We start from the raw sequence: 16807 nt of genomic DNA, 5'->3' as shown, positions 1-16807 counted from the left end.
TAAAGAAAGACGGGATTTACCATAGGAAATACTCTCTAAAAATTCTCTTTCAGCTCCTTTCTTTGAACTAAATTGCTGAAAAACCTCAGTTGTTGAAAAAAGGAACTAGCAGCCTTCTAATATGCTTATTTTACAAACATTAACTTAAAATGCACATTGTAAATAGGATTCATTACATAATACTCTAACACTTTTGCATAGCCATACTTGAGGTAAAAGGTTCAAAGATGAACTAGTAAAAGCACTGCTGAATTATGATTTAAATTGTGCTACAAGTTGAAATTTACAAATAAACTTACAAGATTTACAACAACAAACTTCAAAGTAAATTCACATAAGTGCTACCAACTATTGTAACTATTGATTCTGCAAAATACAAGTTTTCCATACTCCCGTATTGCTAGAACACAAAATAAACTAACAGTTCTCACACATGTAAAGACAGACTAACAATGCATTCCTCTATTAAATATTGACATTTGACTTGAGGCAGAAAATAAATGTTAAATTCCACCTACTGTTGCTAAGTAATGATATCTCTTAAGATACTCCAGAACTAGCTGGCATATAAAGTACATTGGGTGCTAATACTCAGTAACACTAGTTTTGCAGTTCAAGTATTAAGAGGTATTCCGCATCATGTGATATTTTCACAACTATCTCAAAATCTAATGAAGAAAGCAAGTCTGATATGTCAGATTTGGATAAACATTATTTCAAAGAAACAAAAAAGTTACCTTTATATGTTCTAACCAATGGGTTGATTCCAGACTAGACAACCAGTGTGATTCTTCCACATTAGGATAAACAATGTCTTTCAACTTCTTTAAAGATTCCCGCATGACATGAATATTATGGATGTCCAAAAAGAAGAGTTCTGCATTGGGATACGCATCTTCACTTTCATATCCTCCACCAGTTGCCTAAGAACAAGAGACCTAAAATTAACTTTGGTGATATATACACTGTTGTAGTAGCACTTCAGAGCTAGAACAGATTGAAAACCTTTTATATTGCCCAACTATAATTTCAGTTGATGGTTAAAGTGTTGGTCTCAGAAACAAGTTTTGGAGTTGCAAATGCTGGAGGATGAGAAGCACTTGGGGGCTTTGTTTTGTCCAAAAGAACAAAGTACATTAAGCATAGGAGATGGCAGAAAGTTATTCAAGTTGATCCAGCTAGTCTAGTTCTTTTCAAAACCCCAAGGAGCAACACTAAAAAGGAAACACCATTTCTTCTGATCCCATTCATATTTTTGATTGCAGATTGGCACAGACATGGTTAGTCTGTAAGATTAAATATCTGTTCCGTTACTGTATTTACCAAGTATAGGCTCCTAGGGAAGAAAACATATCTAGATATCCAACATTCTGCCCGTACTGCTCTTTAGAGCGCAAGTACAAAAAAATTACTTAACATTTTCTCTCTTAAACAGGTCTCTCTCAGACCTGGTTAGGTCTGAAATGGTTCATGTAACATTTAAGAAGAACCAAACTAAGAATGCCTACCAGCAGACATGGCTTAATGCACATAGCCTTTCCAGAATATAATCTGTCCAAATACAAAGGAGAGTTTGGGCTTGTACTGAGGTGCCAAGTCATTCCAACATGAGGACGTGCTCTATAGCTCAGCCTACATCTACCTCACTTAGATAAAAACAGTGTAGAGTACAGTCATATCTGATTTCAGTGACATGCTAAGACCTATACTTGACTGATAATAGATGGGGTAAAGGATGTTGGGAAATCCACTTATGCTCCTGAACTCTGTTTGTGACCTGCTTTAGGTACTCATGTCTTTTTATGGCCTTCAGCCTCAATGCTTGATTATATGTAGATATATACACACTTGATTATGCAAATATAGCCACAGTAAAATTTGTACTGTTTCTAGAAATCTTTTCACAGACAAGCCTTCAAACTTCAAAGCTTCTTACCCCCCTTCACAAACAACACTAAACATCTGCTTACCTTGTTGGCAACTGCATTGACATTGGGCCTGGCATCATAGATGGTCAGTTTTGAGATTTGCCCATTAGCCTCCCTGATGATATCAAGATATCTTTCATCATCTTTATTCCGTTTGCCGCTCATTCCAACAAGGGGCTGACTGCAGCGCATAACAACAGCTTGATTCTCTGGATGAATCCATGACAGAACCTAGTTACATGCCAAAAAGATTAGCAAGAAACAGTTCGTTGAAAACCATACGTTAAAGTTTAAATTTACATTCTTTAAAATAATTAATATGAAAATTAACACAGATTTTATTTCCTCAAAAGAATTCCCAGACATCTCAGCTTCTTCCCATTTAGCCTCATAAAACTTACTAATATCTTAAAAAGAGTTCATTCTCTTACATATTTCACTCTCATTGAAGTTGTATGCACTTACATGGCCCAGTGTATTTTAATATTTTCTGTAAGTCTTAGGTTGTACAAGTATTTCTGAAAAAGCAAGCTGCAAATAAATACAGCAATGCCTGCTGAAACGAAGAAACAACTCAGAAGAATGAAGTGATCTTAGGAACTGTAACTAAGATGCTCTGATTGTACAAGAACAACTTTTCCCTTTTTTGAATAAGGAAATAAAATTGAATGTTTCCGCAGTAGTCTGAATCTCTCTCCTCCGCTTTAAAACGCCTTTTGTTTCCCAGCCCTCTTTACAAATAGCAGATAGCGGAGCAGAGCGCGTTTTTTGTTTTTCTGAGCCAGAGGAGACTTACCACAACACGACATAGTGAGCTGCCCAGGGAACAGATTAAAGCACAAGCAATTACAAAGAAGCACCCCAAAAAGTAGGCAAAAAATTCCAGCTTTATCCTGATAAATTCTTAAGAAAGCAGATTCTCAGTGATTGACAAAATTGTAGGTTACAAAGAGAAATAACGTCAGACTTCAGAAAAAAAAATCTTCAAAAAGTATTCACTATTGAAACACAATCCTTGGCTGTGCATCTATAAACCAGAGCTGCTAGTTTGCCTGAGGGTTAATGATTGGTTATTTCCTGACAAGAATAAAATTACTGTTACAGAGGAATTGATTCTCACTGTATAGGCTGTATAAAAACCCTGCCATATATTTAGAGATGATATAGAAGATATACCTAGGTAATAAAAACGTGTGCATGCGCGTGCGTGTAGTAAATGCATAATAACCCTACCTTGTCAGTAAATACAATCTAAGCAAGTATTTATCATCTTGAGTTTCACATTTGTTTGAAAGTAATTGAGATTCAGGGCAGCTTTCTGACACTGGCTAAGAAACAACCATCTCTTTCAAGTTTACCAAGTTAAAACTTATGAGTTAAAATGGATTGTATTGTACTAGAAATTAATATATTATATAGTACTGTAAAGAGTTTATTTCCAGAGCTGCTAATAAAGATACTATTATCTCAAAGAATTCTAGCTACAGGAACATACCCAAATAAGTTACAAGGGTTTAATCTTAAACTCAACACTATTTAAAATTTTATAGAGTTAAAAAAACCCAAGAATTCAGTACAGAGACTACACAGGAGGTTTTGTTTTAGGACTGACCGTGGGAAAAATAGTTAAGTCAACAAACTAGCACAGATGGCAGCCTAAAGCTCATACTCCATTAAGAAAGGGGAATCTGCAGTGCTGGCAGTTGTTACTAGAAAAGGAAAGTTAAAATCAAAATGGAAAGGGTGACTGTTGTGGGGGAAAGCAGTGAGGCTTGGCCCTCATACTAGTTTCGAGCAGTAAAAAGGTCAGCCTATCAGAACTATTTTGTTGTAACCAAATCCAATGAAAGCATACAGTGTCGCGTTCAGCAAAGCGTTGTTTGGATGCACACTTCCAACTAATCACACAGGAAGGCAAGCTTCGTTACATAATACTCACTGGGATTCTATTTCGGGACCTAAAGGCAGCAACTTTCTTGAGGTCGTCATCCGTGGCATTATACGGCACTACTAAGAGCGATGGATACGTGTCACACAGTCCATAATGTTCATTAATGAAAGTCACTCGCCACCGTTCATTGGGCAGTCCCTAAAATGCAACACAAAGTTGTTCAATGTATTCTTGGCTGTACAAATTTGACAACTCTGTTCTTTAATTTTACATGATATTATGGCCACATGGTGGCAACAACCTACCAATTTAACCTGACTAGCTACAGTAATGAGGATTCAGAACAATAGAAGAAAAAAGATTACAAGTCCACACAGAACGGCCCACTGCTGACAGATTCAGTCTTAACCACATAGCTGTCATACGCTCCCTTACACATTCTATTCTCACTGCAAGTTCAGAAGTAGTGCTGAAACTAGTAGATGTTTCTTTAACCCTCAGACTGAGGAAAGAATATTGTTTTCCCCTCCTCCCTCAAAGCACCACCTTTCCATTTTGCCTTCAGAAAAAAAGATTAATAATGAGAGTCCTGAAAGAAAGGGAGAGGAAGTCTGATTTTAAACTTTCTTCCTTGTAGCCTGATACTACCCCGAGTTCAAAATCAGACTCAAAGCAGCCTTCTCATTAAGAAAAAAAAAAAGACTTTTAGTTGTAGCTCAGGAAGATATTTCACAAACAGTAGCCAGGAAATTGAGAAAGACTGATAAGCTCTCCACACACACATAGTGGGGTTTGTGTGGGTGTATTTACTTTTTGTGGGGTTCTTGGGCCCCTAAACCTTGAACCAAACAGATCACGTGGAAGTCTGGACACACCTTAGTCCATTAAAAATTATGAAGGGAAAAAAAAAATCCAAGGAAGTTATTTGCCATATAAACATAATTAAAAAAATAATATTTTATTTTAAAAATATTTAAAACATAGTACATAAAGCAAGAAAAAAAAAAAGAATTGTAGGACATTAAGTACATCATCCTCTTTCACTGACATTTCCACAACTGCCTAAAGAGCAAGGTAGAACACAGAGGCATAGAAACAACATCCTTTTATAGTAGTTATTTATAAAATAAGCATTTTTTTTACTTCTGAAAGAATCAGACTGTATCAACTTTATATTTAGGATACTTCAGTTATGTATTTGTCACATTCTCCCCCCTCCCTGCTTAACAGCAGCACATTCTAAAAGGTATTAATACAACTTCTCTCCAAGAACAGAAGACTAACTTCCTGTGACGTTCTCATTTCCTAACTTAAATGTTCCAGGTTTTTGTTATTTTACCTTACTTTTTCTTTAATCTTGCATTTCTATCTTCTCCAGTTCTCAGCTCTCTCCACAGAAGAGCTAATAAGTGAAATATTTAAACTATAATGCCTCTATTTAAGTTTTCACATATGAAAGCACCATGCAACTGTAACTTTAATAACTTACTTGTCTCCTGTATTCGCACATTGGATTATACACCATCCATCCATTTTCGGAAAACTTTTCTTCATTTGCAAAAGCAAAAAAAGGCTATAGGATGTAAAAGGAATTTATTACACCAAACTCCAGCAAAATATGAGGGCTCGTCACCAATTATGCCCCAATAGCTGCCACAAAACAGGACTGTTTCTTTCATGCCAACCCCAGCCTATCCCATTTAAATCTGATACAGAAGAGTGTAAAGAAAAGAACAAAATGTAATGAACAATACAGATATGATAGTCAAATATTGAAAATGTGTCAACTTTTAAAACAAAGTGATAAAAACATGAAAGTTAGAAAGCTTAAACTGTTGTGGAGGTTGTCAGGAGGTTGAAGTGTTGTGAAATGGTTTGTATCAGCTTATTCTCTGTACTTCGTTTCCTCCCCAAACAAACAAGCGTCTCCTCACCAACAGATCTTCAGTAGGTACAGCTCTAATATTATGTAAAATATTAGCTGCCAAATTCAAACTGTAGGAGTTTTAATTGCTATTCATTGCCATTAGAAGGAGCCTTCTTTCTGCATCCCCTGTCCAATTCATTCTCACTGACAGAAATCTGGTTTACTGTAAAACTCTGAAGAGTAGAAAGTTGCCAATGAGAGTGAAACAAAATATGATGTTGATAGGTTACACTAGCCACTGCTCTTGTTTTGTTGTCCAGTCTTGAGACTTATTTATATCCAATACAGAACCCTCACTCAGGATTCCTAAAAACTTCCTCATAGCTTTTAGTTTGGCTCTACTTCTCTTTTCAACCAAAGCCTAGTGTGCCATATTGTACAATGCACCCTTTCTTTGCTTGGTTGTTTTTATAGCTTATCATTGAAACAAAAATAGTGTTTATTTTAAGAATCTTCCTCACTGAGGAAATTGATTTTGGTGGTATATAAATTCTTCAGATGCCAGCTGGAGCGTGAAACGAAGTTGTTCAAAAAGTTCAAAAAAAAAAAAAAAAAAGAATTTATTGTCCTGAGCTAACTGCACAACAGCGATCAGAACAGAAATCATTCAAGAGCCCATTATAGCTCATTTGTAACAGTAAAGCTGAAAGTCTCCTTGATACTCAAAGATATTAAAAAAGAAACTGAATGATAAACTGAACATCCCATATCTACATCATTTTCACAGAAGTAGACCCAGACTAACCATACCATACCAGAAAAAGGAATGGAGGAAACTTGGGAAGCAAAAAAAGAAAGTTACCATTCTAAGGTGAAATGATTATATCTATAAAGGTAAAGCAATGCTTCATAAATGCACCAAAGGTCCAGACAGACAGAGGTTTCTTTAGCAGATCATCTTATGAAGGCAGCACCCAAAGGCTTAAGGCAATTCTGGTCACCCTAATATGTTAGGCTGGTTTAACCAGTAGGCAGTTTTAATCAAAATACAAAACTGAATCCCTCCATAAAAAGGAAGGCTTTTAAAATATATTTCTTTAACAGTTGTTAACCTGAAGTTACTGCACACACAAGATACTTTATCCTATTAGTTTTGAAAAACAGACAACATGCCATATATGTACATTTTGTACAAACAGTACAGTTTGTCTGATTAGTACTGAAAGTTTTACTTGTTGCAAAAAGAGAGATTAGATTAGAGATGTGCGCACACACACACCCCGCAACTGCCTTTCACTTAAGGCTTGATTTTTTAGGAATAAATATTCTGTGAAGACGGCTTGGACTTCATTGCAAAAGTCAGTGCTGGAGTTTGAAACAGGGCAACATCCCCAGCCCACCTTAGGTCCAGCTCTCACAGCAAAAATATACAGACAATACGCAAAGAGCAAAAATGCTTCTTCTTCCAGTCTGACAATTCTGCAATGTTTCCATACAACAGAATTTGAAGTAATTTCTCAATCTTAAGTTTTTCATATATGCCTCTCTACTTAAGCAGCTTGTTAGATAAAAGTAAAATTTCCCCTCTTCATATTCCAACACAGCACAGCAGAAGAGTCAGAGTAGGAGAAGGAGCATTTAAAATACTCAACACCCATTTATACTTATTTCATACAGTTCCATTTAATGTCAAATTACAGCGCAACTTCAGTATAACAACCAATCCATATTTACAGCCATTTTAATGCTAAGCATTTTCTACCTAAGCAAACATAAGAGACATGCTTGGATACAACTGTATTTTCTTGCTTCTGTCAGTATAAGCCATATTTAGCACACATTTGTACCTTGCTTTTATTTATTCTAAAGTAAGATACTGAGAAACATGAAGTAATTCCCATAAAATACCATATTTTTCATTGAATTGGACATTTTATTATTCTGATGCACCAAACTGATGAACCCTATTATAATGAACATCTCGATATGACAAATATATTAGATCTCAGAAGGATTTGTTACAGTGCAGGTAGCTGCACATCCTCACTAATGACCCATATATTTCTATTTTTATCCTAAATTATCCAGGCTCACAGATTAAACGTTTGTTATTTATGCACTTGTATGCTTTGATTAACTTAGCATTATTGAGGCTTTCAAATTACAGTGCATGCAGTCTGAATGCAATTTTTGCAGTGCGACAAACAAATGGAACAGAAGAAGAAAGCATACTGCTTAAAACACATGCTGTATGTGTTTGCAGTATCACTTGAAATAAGAGTTGACAGCTTAAGATACTTCAGTAAAAAAAAGTCATGGTTTAGTCTTGTGTCTACACAAGTTCCTTCATGTTAGCTCCCCTCGTCTATACACACTCCTTTAGTTAGGATGAAAACAGGAAAGTCACTGAACTGTCCTACAGACGTTCAGTATAGACCAGCTAGGCATATATTTATATCCTCCAGGGTGTGGAGGGAAGAGGAAGGTCAGAAGCAAACCACGCAGTCAGCTACAGGAACTTCACGCCTCTACAAAGAGGTAATCCCCTGCTGACTTCTCAGTGCATCATCATCAACACAGACAAGCCCTTCAAATGCCGAAGTGTATTAAAAGCTTGGCCAGTTCCGCTCCATACCTCACCTTCCCTCCAAATCTCTGACACTTCCCTGCTAGATCCTCCATCTTCCTCAGCAACACTTCAAATGCTTTGAGCCTCCACCCTAGCCTCTGCTCTGGTTGCTCCACACACCTTTTAGCTTCCCTCCACACACACACTTCCATTCCTCTCCCCCCTCGCAGTTCTGCCTCTCCAATGAAAAGCGCGACTCCACAGCTCCTGCTGCTCAGCCTGTTTTCCCAGGAATTAAATCTATTGTAGCTTCATTAGATGCGTCCAAATTAGACAGAAATGGTCAGAAATTTGAAAAGAGCAAGCCTCCATGCAGACATTCAGGTTTAGAGCAATACTGCACTGAAGTAAAAGGTAACAGGCCTTTTCAAACTCTGAACATACACTGGAAAAAACACACGTAGTTCATACAGGCATACCTAAGCCAGCTCTAGGTTAGTGTGCTTAGATGGTGACAAAGTACCAGTAGCAGCACAGAGTTTGGCGTAGACTATCTGCTCAATAAACTAGTTTCAGGTAGCCAGCCTGAGCTGACATCTTTCCTCTCACGGCACTGAAAACTAGTCAAAAGCCATGCCATTTGACTAAAACCCAGATCCACCATAAGTTATACCGGTTGGTTGGTTTTATCTCACATCCTGGGTTCAAAGCAGGATGGTCTGCCATTACTTCCAGTGCCACTGAGCATAGCTGTCCTACGTATGATGCTCAGTCCTATACATCTGACTGAAGTCTATCAGCTCCTACTGCGCTCCAACTGGAAACTAGCGTTTGACTGCCATGCAACCAGATGCTTGCAACACAGGACAGCCTTTCCAAAACGAGGCAACGCTTCTTTCAATCAGCTCAAACACAGTGTAACATCCTGGGATGTAAGGGAAAGATTTTTTGTATATTATTATGCTGGCAGAACAATCTTCTCTTATCCCACCAGTTCAGGATTCAGTCACTCCGAATGCAGATAAAATATTTCCCTAACCCTATCTACTCACATCTCATTTTCTTCCTTCAGTCTGAAGTCATGGTATTTCCACATGATCTTTCTACACTAGTGTTTCTGCTCATATACTAGCTATTCTGAACAGATGTTATCTGAACGGATATGAATTATGTCCATCCTTTAATTCCCTGTTCCATGGGGGGGGGGGAAGAGGGGGAAAGAGTACCCTAAGTTTCAGTAGTGAGTAAGAAAATGAGTTATTTTCTTTATAAAATACAGAAATACCATACCTCCCCAAAACACAGCATTAGAAAGCATGACAACCAATGCCAGCTTGGGATAACATCTTGATAAATCCATTGCATTTCAGAAAACCCAAATACCAGCCCTAATTCAAAATCTGTTTCAATTCTTTTACTTCAGCTGCCATAAGAAATTGGAAGAGAGAATTAAGGAAAATATTCAAGAAGTAAGGAAGTATAGTAAATTACCACTTAGAAGACTTCTGGGGTGTAAAGCTTATGACTTTTCAATGCTTGTAGGTGGTAGAAACAAATAAAACTTATATAAAATCAGTTAAGACTTTGCAGAAGTAAATTAAAATCTGTGTATAGAATGAAAGCAGCAATTTCACTATAGGTCCATAGACTAAAAAGCAGAAGAAACTGCACTTAAGAAAAGCCTTCAAGCTTTTAACATTTTTGGTAAACTATTTTTTATGCTTTACTGTGCAAATAATTCTGTTTACTTCCGTGCAGGTGCTAACCCAAAATTTCAACACAGTCTGTGGGAAGATTGAAAAAGAGACTAAGTACTTGCCTTTAACATTTAACTTTATTACCACCATTTTGCACACAAAAATTAGCATGGGATATACCGGTTGCTTACAACACAGTATTTCTGAGATAAAGAAAAGAGCAGTTGTGATCTGACAGTACAGTCTGGCAAGCAGCATATTTAAAAATAGTTATATTTGTATTTACAATAGTTACATTTTTACTCTGTTTATACAATTATATTATATGAATATAAGTTCTATATATTCATAAATACATAACAAATACATACAATTTAGTAAATATTCTACCAATCTTTATACAAGATAAGAAAGCAGCAAACCAAGAAATTGTTAAAAAGCAAACAGAGCCAACTGTTTTCTCTATTTCTTACTGGTTTATGCCTCTTATACACTATAAATCATTAAGCTTTTACTCAGTGGAAAAGCTGTCAGTTTCCCAGTGTGTTTAAAAATAAAGTTGTCATTATCCTTGGCTTTAATACACCATTACTACAACTGAGCCAGTTATGAATATCTTATCTGCTTGTCTGAAAACTAAGATCAGATATTGTAATATTTTCATAATTAACGTCTGATCATTTCCGAATGTGGTAACCTTCCACAATTATTGTACTGAGACTGATGAAGTCATTCAGAACAAAGCTTCAAGTCAAAACGGTGTTTGCAAAATCAAGTGCTCCTTCAGATGGGCACCTATGTCAGGCTTCACTGCTGTCAAAAATCATCTTTGCAAATCCAGTAGCAACGCTGGATAATCTGATTCTCAGATATTTTTAATCCTCTGAATAACTAAATGAGGGGTGGGGAAGGTGGAAGTCAGACAGCATGGTTACCAGTGTATCTCATCTAAACTGGCATTCCCGTCGAGCTACCACGGCTAGAAACAAACATGTATCATGCAGGTACTATGGTGGTGAATAATCTTATAAAAAAAGACATGTCATTTCAATATCAGGAAGTGAAGCAGCTGCTGTGCAGAAACTAGACTAGAGAGGCTAAATATATCTCGTCTTTTGTGGGGCTACTAAAATTTAAGTTCTTTTACACTGTTACAGCAAAGATTTTCTTCCAACTAGCTCAAGCTTGCAAATGCAAAAGAGGGTTGGGGATAGCAGCTGTTTGTGCTATATCAACTAAGCTGTCAGTCAGATGAGCTATCAGATTTTACATGATGCTAGTGATTCGGGGAGATCTGAACCTGACCTATACTCAAACTGATGAGAGCCAAGAACAAGCTCATAGAAGCAAGCACAAAGCACAATGTTGAGACACTGATGAGAAGTTGAGAAGAGACTTGGGATTTCTTATAGGTTCTCAAACACTAGGTATTGGGAAAGTGATGGATAAAACCCTTGGAAATAAAAAGAAACAATATGTTCCATTCAGAAATATTATTTCAAGATGTATTCATCTCCTATTTGTCTGAGAAAAAGATAAACATGAAGAAAAGAGAAGCAAGGCATCCCTAAAAAAAATTCTTGTTTGGGATCAGCTCTAAGGGTAAGGCTCCATGGCAGCTAAAATCAGTCTAAACCCTTGCTGTCCTGCACCACCTTGCCACTGCAGTCGCATAAGCAGCGGTGCTGCCGAACCAGCTGAAGAGGTGCAGTTCCACAAGGTGGTCTGACCAAACTTACCAGCTTAACCCTGCTGAAAAGGGGCTGTCCCTTTCCTTTCTCTCCTGCCTGCTCCCTGTTGCACACCCCGCCACACACACTGATTTCAAACCAAGTCTACCCAATTTACTAAAAACAGCACAAGACTAACTCAAGATGACAGTATTTTGTGCTGGGCTGGTGAGCTGCGTTGGCTTACTTTGCGATTATACAACTGTCAGTTTGGCATAAGAGGAAGAAACAACCATGTGGCTGGAAGGCAGCGAGAGGGAGAACAGAGAAAAGCAGGACTTCACCATTTTAGTAGCAGAGGTCCCATCTTCACCCAGCTGTCACGTGAAGCCACAGCACAATCTTTATACAATATCTCCCTGATCAAACTGGCTGTAGGGCCACAAAGCATTAGCACACGTTCAAGGGAGAAGACAGGCATGCACGGCCCAGATACACTGCCATATGCCACCGGTGAAGTCACATTGTAAACAAGCCACTGAAAGAGGCCGTCTCATCCGCCCTGCCCATTCATTTCCCTCAGCAAAAAGCATCCAGAGGCCCCCACCCCACCCCCATGCTGGGCTAACGAGACTGAGGAAATGACCAGGTTGGAGCATTTTTTTCCCCTTGCTTTGCTTCAGGCCATTTCAGTTCCATACGTGGTTCACTGTGCACCCTCAAACTCCTGCAGGGAAACTGAGGCAGGAATGAGTGACCAGTCAGAAACACTCATCTTTGGCAGGATCAATTTAAACTGCTTGCTGAAATACAGTGAGAGCATGCCAAAACATATACTCTTAGCTGCTTTTAAAGTCGATGGCTCATACACATTGTAACACAAACAAGATCAGATGCAACTACACAACATACACAGACTCACTTTATTTCACTTAGAGATAATTAAAATTTCTAATAGCTATACTCTGTTCCAGACATAGCTAAGAGTATACAAAGTACAGCCACTCTCCGTTTCTTCACTATCTTCAAGTTTTGTGTTCTACTGAATCAAAAGTGAGAACCACCTCTGCCGTGACTAAGCCTTTCGTTATTAAGCACAACTTTTATTGGCAAGTTACATTCAAAGTAGCCCGGGCTATGTATTAATGAGCCTTAACAGATTCAAAACATGCAACAGAAAGTAGCATGTGTACTATTCTACACATTACTCACAACCATCACTAGATAGGAACACTGCAGTTTTTGATGACCTAAAGCTTAATATAGGTTCACATTTCATCACCATGTTATTCCCAGCTCTATAGTTGGGTTAGACACTGTAAAACAATCCCACAAGGGACCCTTCCAATTCAATTACAACTTAATTTGCCCACATTCAGGCATGCAAACCTGCACAGGTGAATTCTAAAATTTAAAGGAAGTACTTCAAAAGAAATCTTAAAAATTAAAAGGCACCAATTCATGAAATAAAACTCTTTGCATGTCCAAAGCTGGTGATCATCATAACTGGACTGAAGACTATCTAAACAATACTAACTACCAATTCAGTCAAGACAAACAAGCCACTTCTGCTAGATTGTCCATAGCTGTAATTTAAGAGTCTTGTGCCTATTTTAACAGACAGTGGCATTAAGCGTGGGTTGCCACGTGGTGTGGAAATGATGCAGCTTTCCATTTTATCCTGGAAAATGGAATGAAGAGTTTGGTGGGATACACAAAGAGGACCTCGAGTCCTATGTCTGATCAACTTTATCAGCAGTACTTAGTTTTCTTCAGAAGAAGAAAACAGGAATGTCCCTCTACCTCTAATAACTCAGGCTGCCAAAAGACACAGGAGTATAGAAAAAAAACTTAAGTGATAAACTGTTATTTTCCACCTGGGACAACTGCTCTTTCTGTTAAGTTGTTGGTTGTAAAGAAAAAAGTATTCAGCAATCATTCTTAAAGTAAATCTTGAAGAGATTATGCTTAGTGGAATTTAGCCAAGTAAACTGCTTATTACTCAGTCTGCTTTAACTACAACCTATAAATTTTAATGCATAACAAATGAAAGTGAAAACAGATCATTTACTATCATCATTATAGTACTTCAGAAAATGGTCATGGCAACAGACTGATAAGAAAGTCTGATACTCTCGATTTAAAGAACAGCAGATACAAAACATCTACAATACATATTCAATACTAAAATCTGTAGAGCAAGCTAAAATATATCTCCAACAAAACCCCTGAAATTTCAAATCATCAGATAAATTGGTGTCTATTTCTAAATTCCCAATATGCAAGAATTTTTATTTAAGGACAAAAATTTGTTTCAGGGCTTCATAATTCACTTACTAGAGCAAAGAGCATAATTTAAACCAAAGAAGTGACCTGTGCTACATTCCCTGCTATCTCACAGCTTACTGAAGTCACTAATCACAATTCTGGAAGCATGGAGATTGAGCATAAAGCTTTGTGTTTCTCTTTTAAAGATGAAATATTTACATGTAACAAAGTTACTGACCACATTCTCATGTTTGATGCATTGATTCTTTCTTGCAATATATGAAATGTAAAAATGAAGACTCCTTTCAACCCCCTCACGTGGGACACAGACAAATCATTCAGCCGCAGGCCATTACTACCAATTTGTTTCCCAACTATCTCCTGTAAGTTTATAATTTTTTATCTTGAAATTTTATTTCTTCACCTCACTATACTCTAGAGAACTATTCCAAAGCTTGCTTTATTTAGATGGCTTTCTTTAAATTATCATTCCAAATTTCCAGTTTTACTTATTTGATTCAATACCAGCATTATCCCTCAGCACATATAATCCCTCCCTCTGCACTATCTAGTACTAAAAAGACTTTTCCACCTTCTTTTTGGCCAAGTTCTGTTCATTTCCTCTTGTAAATCATTTCTGCACATTATTCTTCCAAATCCTTTTCTGATCATCCAAACTTAAGCCTCATACAATGGGGCTCTGCCAAAACATTCTTGTCTTACATGCTGTCAGAATTGCAATTAATTTCTTCAGCCTTAAGAAGAGAAGGCTGAGGGGGATCTATTCAGAGTCTGGTAATTACAGAGAAAATGGTGATACTATCCTCACAAGGATGCACAGAGAGAGGACGAGAGGCAGCGGACAAGTTGCTCAGGGGAAATTCCATCCGGATGTTAGAAAAAAAAATTCTTCATCCTGAGAACAATTAAACTTTGGAAGAGAGAGCCCAGAGAATATGGAAATATTCCGGCTTGACAGTGCCCTAGATAGCCTAATCTAAGGCCCTACTTTCATCAGAAGCCTGGATAAGATGATCTCCAGAAGTTGCTTCCAACCTAAACTTTTCTATGATTTGACGTTTCTATGTATAGCTTTCTTCTTTCCATCATCCCTTCAAAATCCCATCTGAAGTCCATATGTCCTGTTACGCTTTCAATCATTCTCTATTGTAAGATGTATAAAAATACCTACAGTAGAATGAGACATACACTTGCTTCTCCAAAAGTTTTCTTTACTTGCAAGTACAACTCCTTGCACCTGCCCAACTGTAAGAACTCCAGTGTACTTACGTAGAAATCTGTTTCATTTTGTAAGAGCTATTCATCAACACTACAAAATATTCTAACAAAAATATTTATTTTTCCTTATGCTTCCATTCTACAGACTATTTGAATACAGAATGCTAAGTTTCTACAGAAAAAAAAAATGTTTACAGAGCATAGTCCATATATATATATATATGTATGTATATCTATCTATACATATCTATCTTTGGAGAATGAAATAAGATTCTTGCTGCAACTTCATGTAGTCAAATTCTGTGAACAAAGTTCAAATTCAAAGCACAGCCCTCCAACTGTGGAAAAAAAAGCTCTTATACAGTTAGCCTAAATAAATGCAACCCAATAAAACAGAAAGTTAATTTTACAGAAGACAGCATAAAGCATTTAGTAAAGATATGCCAAAGTGATCCACTCAGCACAGCATACTGATTCTAGCAAAGAAACAAAAGATAATGGTTGGTTAACTTTGTTGTTGCTCAGCAGCTTCCATAAGATGTTTTTACCCGCAATACGTCTGCATAAATTCATAACTGTATTATCTATCGGTTATATTATTTATCAGTAACTGCCAATAAAACAACGGTTGGCTTACTGTGTCATCTTGTCCTAAAGTAAAATTCTTGGCAATTCACATTTATCATTGCCTTGGAGATTGCCCAAAGGTTTTAATGCTTTCAAGAAATCAAGCCATGTAAGTACTATTATATTACCCTGATTAAGGAACATAACTTACTATCTCTTGTTTTTCAGGAAAGAATGAAAGCAGTATGGGTCAGAGGGTGCTTAGCAGTGTACCTTAAGGATAGCATATAGCATCAATAATTTTACAGATACATAGACAAAACTATTCTAAACATACAAAATAAAAACATTAGTTCTCTATAGTTTATATTGACACTAGATTCTGTGGTTATTCTTTTTAGTGAGCCATGCTCTCCGTTATTAGGTCAAGCAGCTAAAGCTAGCAGGCAGGAATTCTGCAATAAGATGACTCAACAATAAACGATGCAACTTACCAAGTTATGTGACTGGGGAAAAGCATGTTTTGTGAGGACTTCAAATATATCTCTTCTACTGTGCCCTTCTTGTTTTAATGCAAACCGTAAGTTTCTCATATCCTAAAACAAAGGCATTATCTTTTAAAAGAATCAAATCAGTAAGGTACTTCTATTCGATGTATAAATGCTTTATTATACACTAAACATGATTTAGAATCTGCTTGCAACACACCTCAAACTGTTATGAATGTTCAGTTTTATGTTCTTACCCCATAAAATAGAAGACTTTACAAATAGCAGCCTCACATGCTGTGTGGTGAAGACACAGTTACAATGCTTTGACATTAAATCATCAGAAATGACTGTATCTTACTCACTAAAGTTTCATGGGCGATTGAATGTTTGTGGGATGGGAGTTTCCAAAGTGAAACTTTGCTAATAATCTGTCTAGACTACATTGCTTATTTTTGAAGTTAGTGAAGAGAAAATAGCTAGGGACAATGTGCACATTAACTACTGAGAACAAGAAGTCTGTGCGTACATATTCCATTAAAGAGTCAAAGACAGGACCCTGGATTATTCATTGGGAACTCCCCCCATAACCATATTTTTTCATGGCAAATTTTTTCTTAGAC

At 37.0% G+C, this 16807-nt stretch overlaps 1 protein-coding gene across 3 annotated transcripts in view; it reads right to left on the bottom strand.

The window, feature by feature from the left end:
* The window catches only part of MTM1 (myotubularin 1), a 43820-nt gene that overhangs the window by 10904 nt on the left and 16109 nt on the right, over window positions 1-16807 (bottom strand). For all 3 annotated transcript variants that reach the window (XM_067304192.1, XM_067304193.1, XM_067304194.1), the window contains exons 6-10: window positions 16191-16292; window positions 5309-5392; window positions 3868-4017; window positions 1971-2159; window positions 738-923 (exon numbers count right to left, since the gene is read on the bottom strand). In XM_067304192.1, coding sequence (XP_067160293.1) covers window positions 738-923; window positions 1971-2159; window positions 3868-4017; window positions 5309-5392; window positions 16191-16292 — 711 coding nt within the window. The remainder of the gene's footprint in view (window positions 1-737; window positions 924-1970; window positions 2160-3867; window positions 4018-5308; window positions 5393-16190; window positions 16293-16807) is intronic.

This window comes from Apteryx mantelli, chromosome 13 (genome assembly GCF_036417845.1).
Source record: "Apteryx mantelli isolate bAptMan1 chromosome 13, bAptMan1.hap1, whole genome shotgun sequence".
NCBI lineage: Eukaryota > Metazoa > Chordata > Aves > Apterygiformes > Apterygidae > Apteryx > Apteryx mantelli.
Note: the sequence above shows the minus strand (reverse complement) of the source record. Positions and strands in the feature narration are given on the sequence as shown.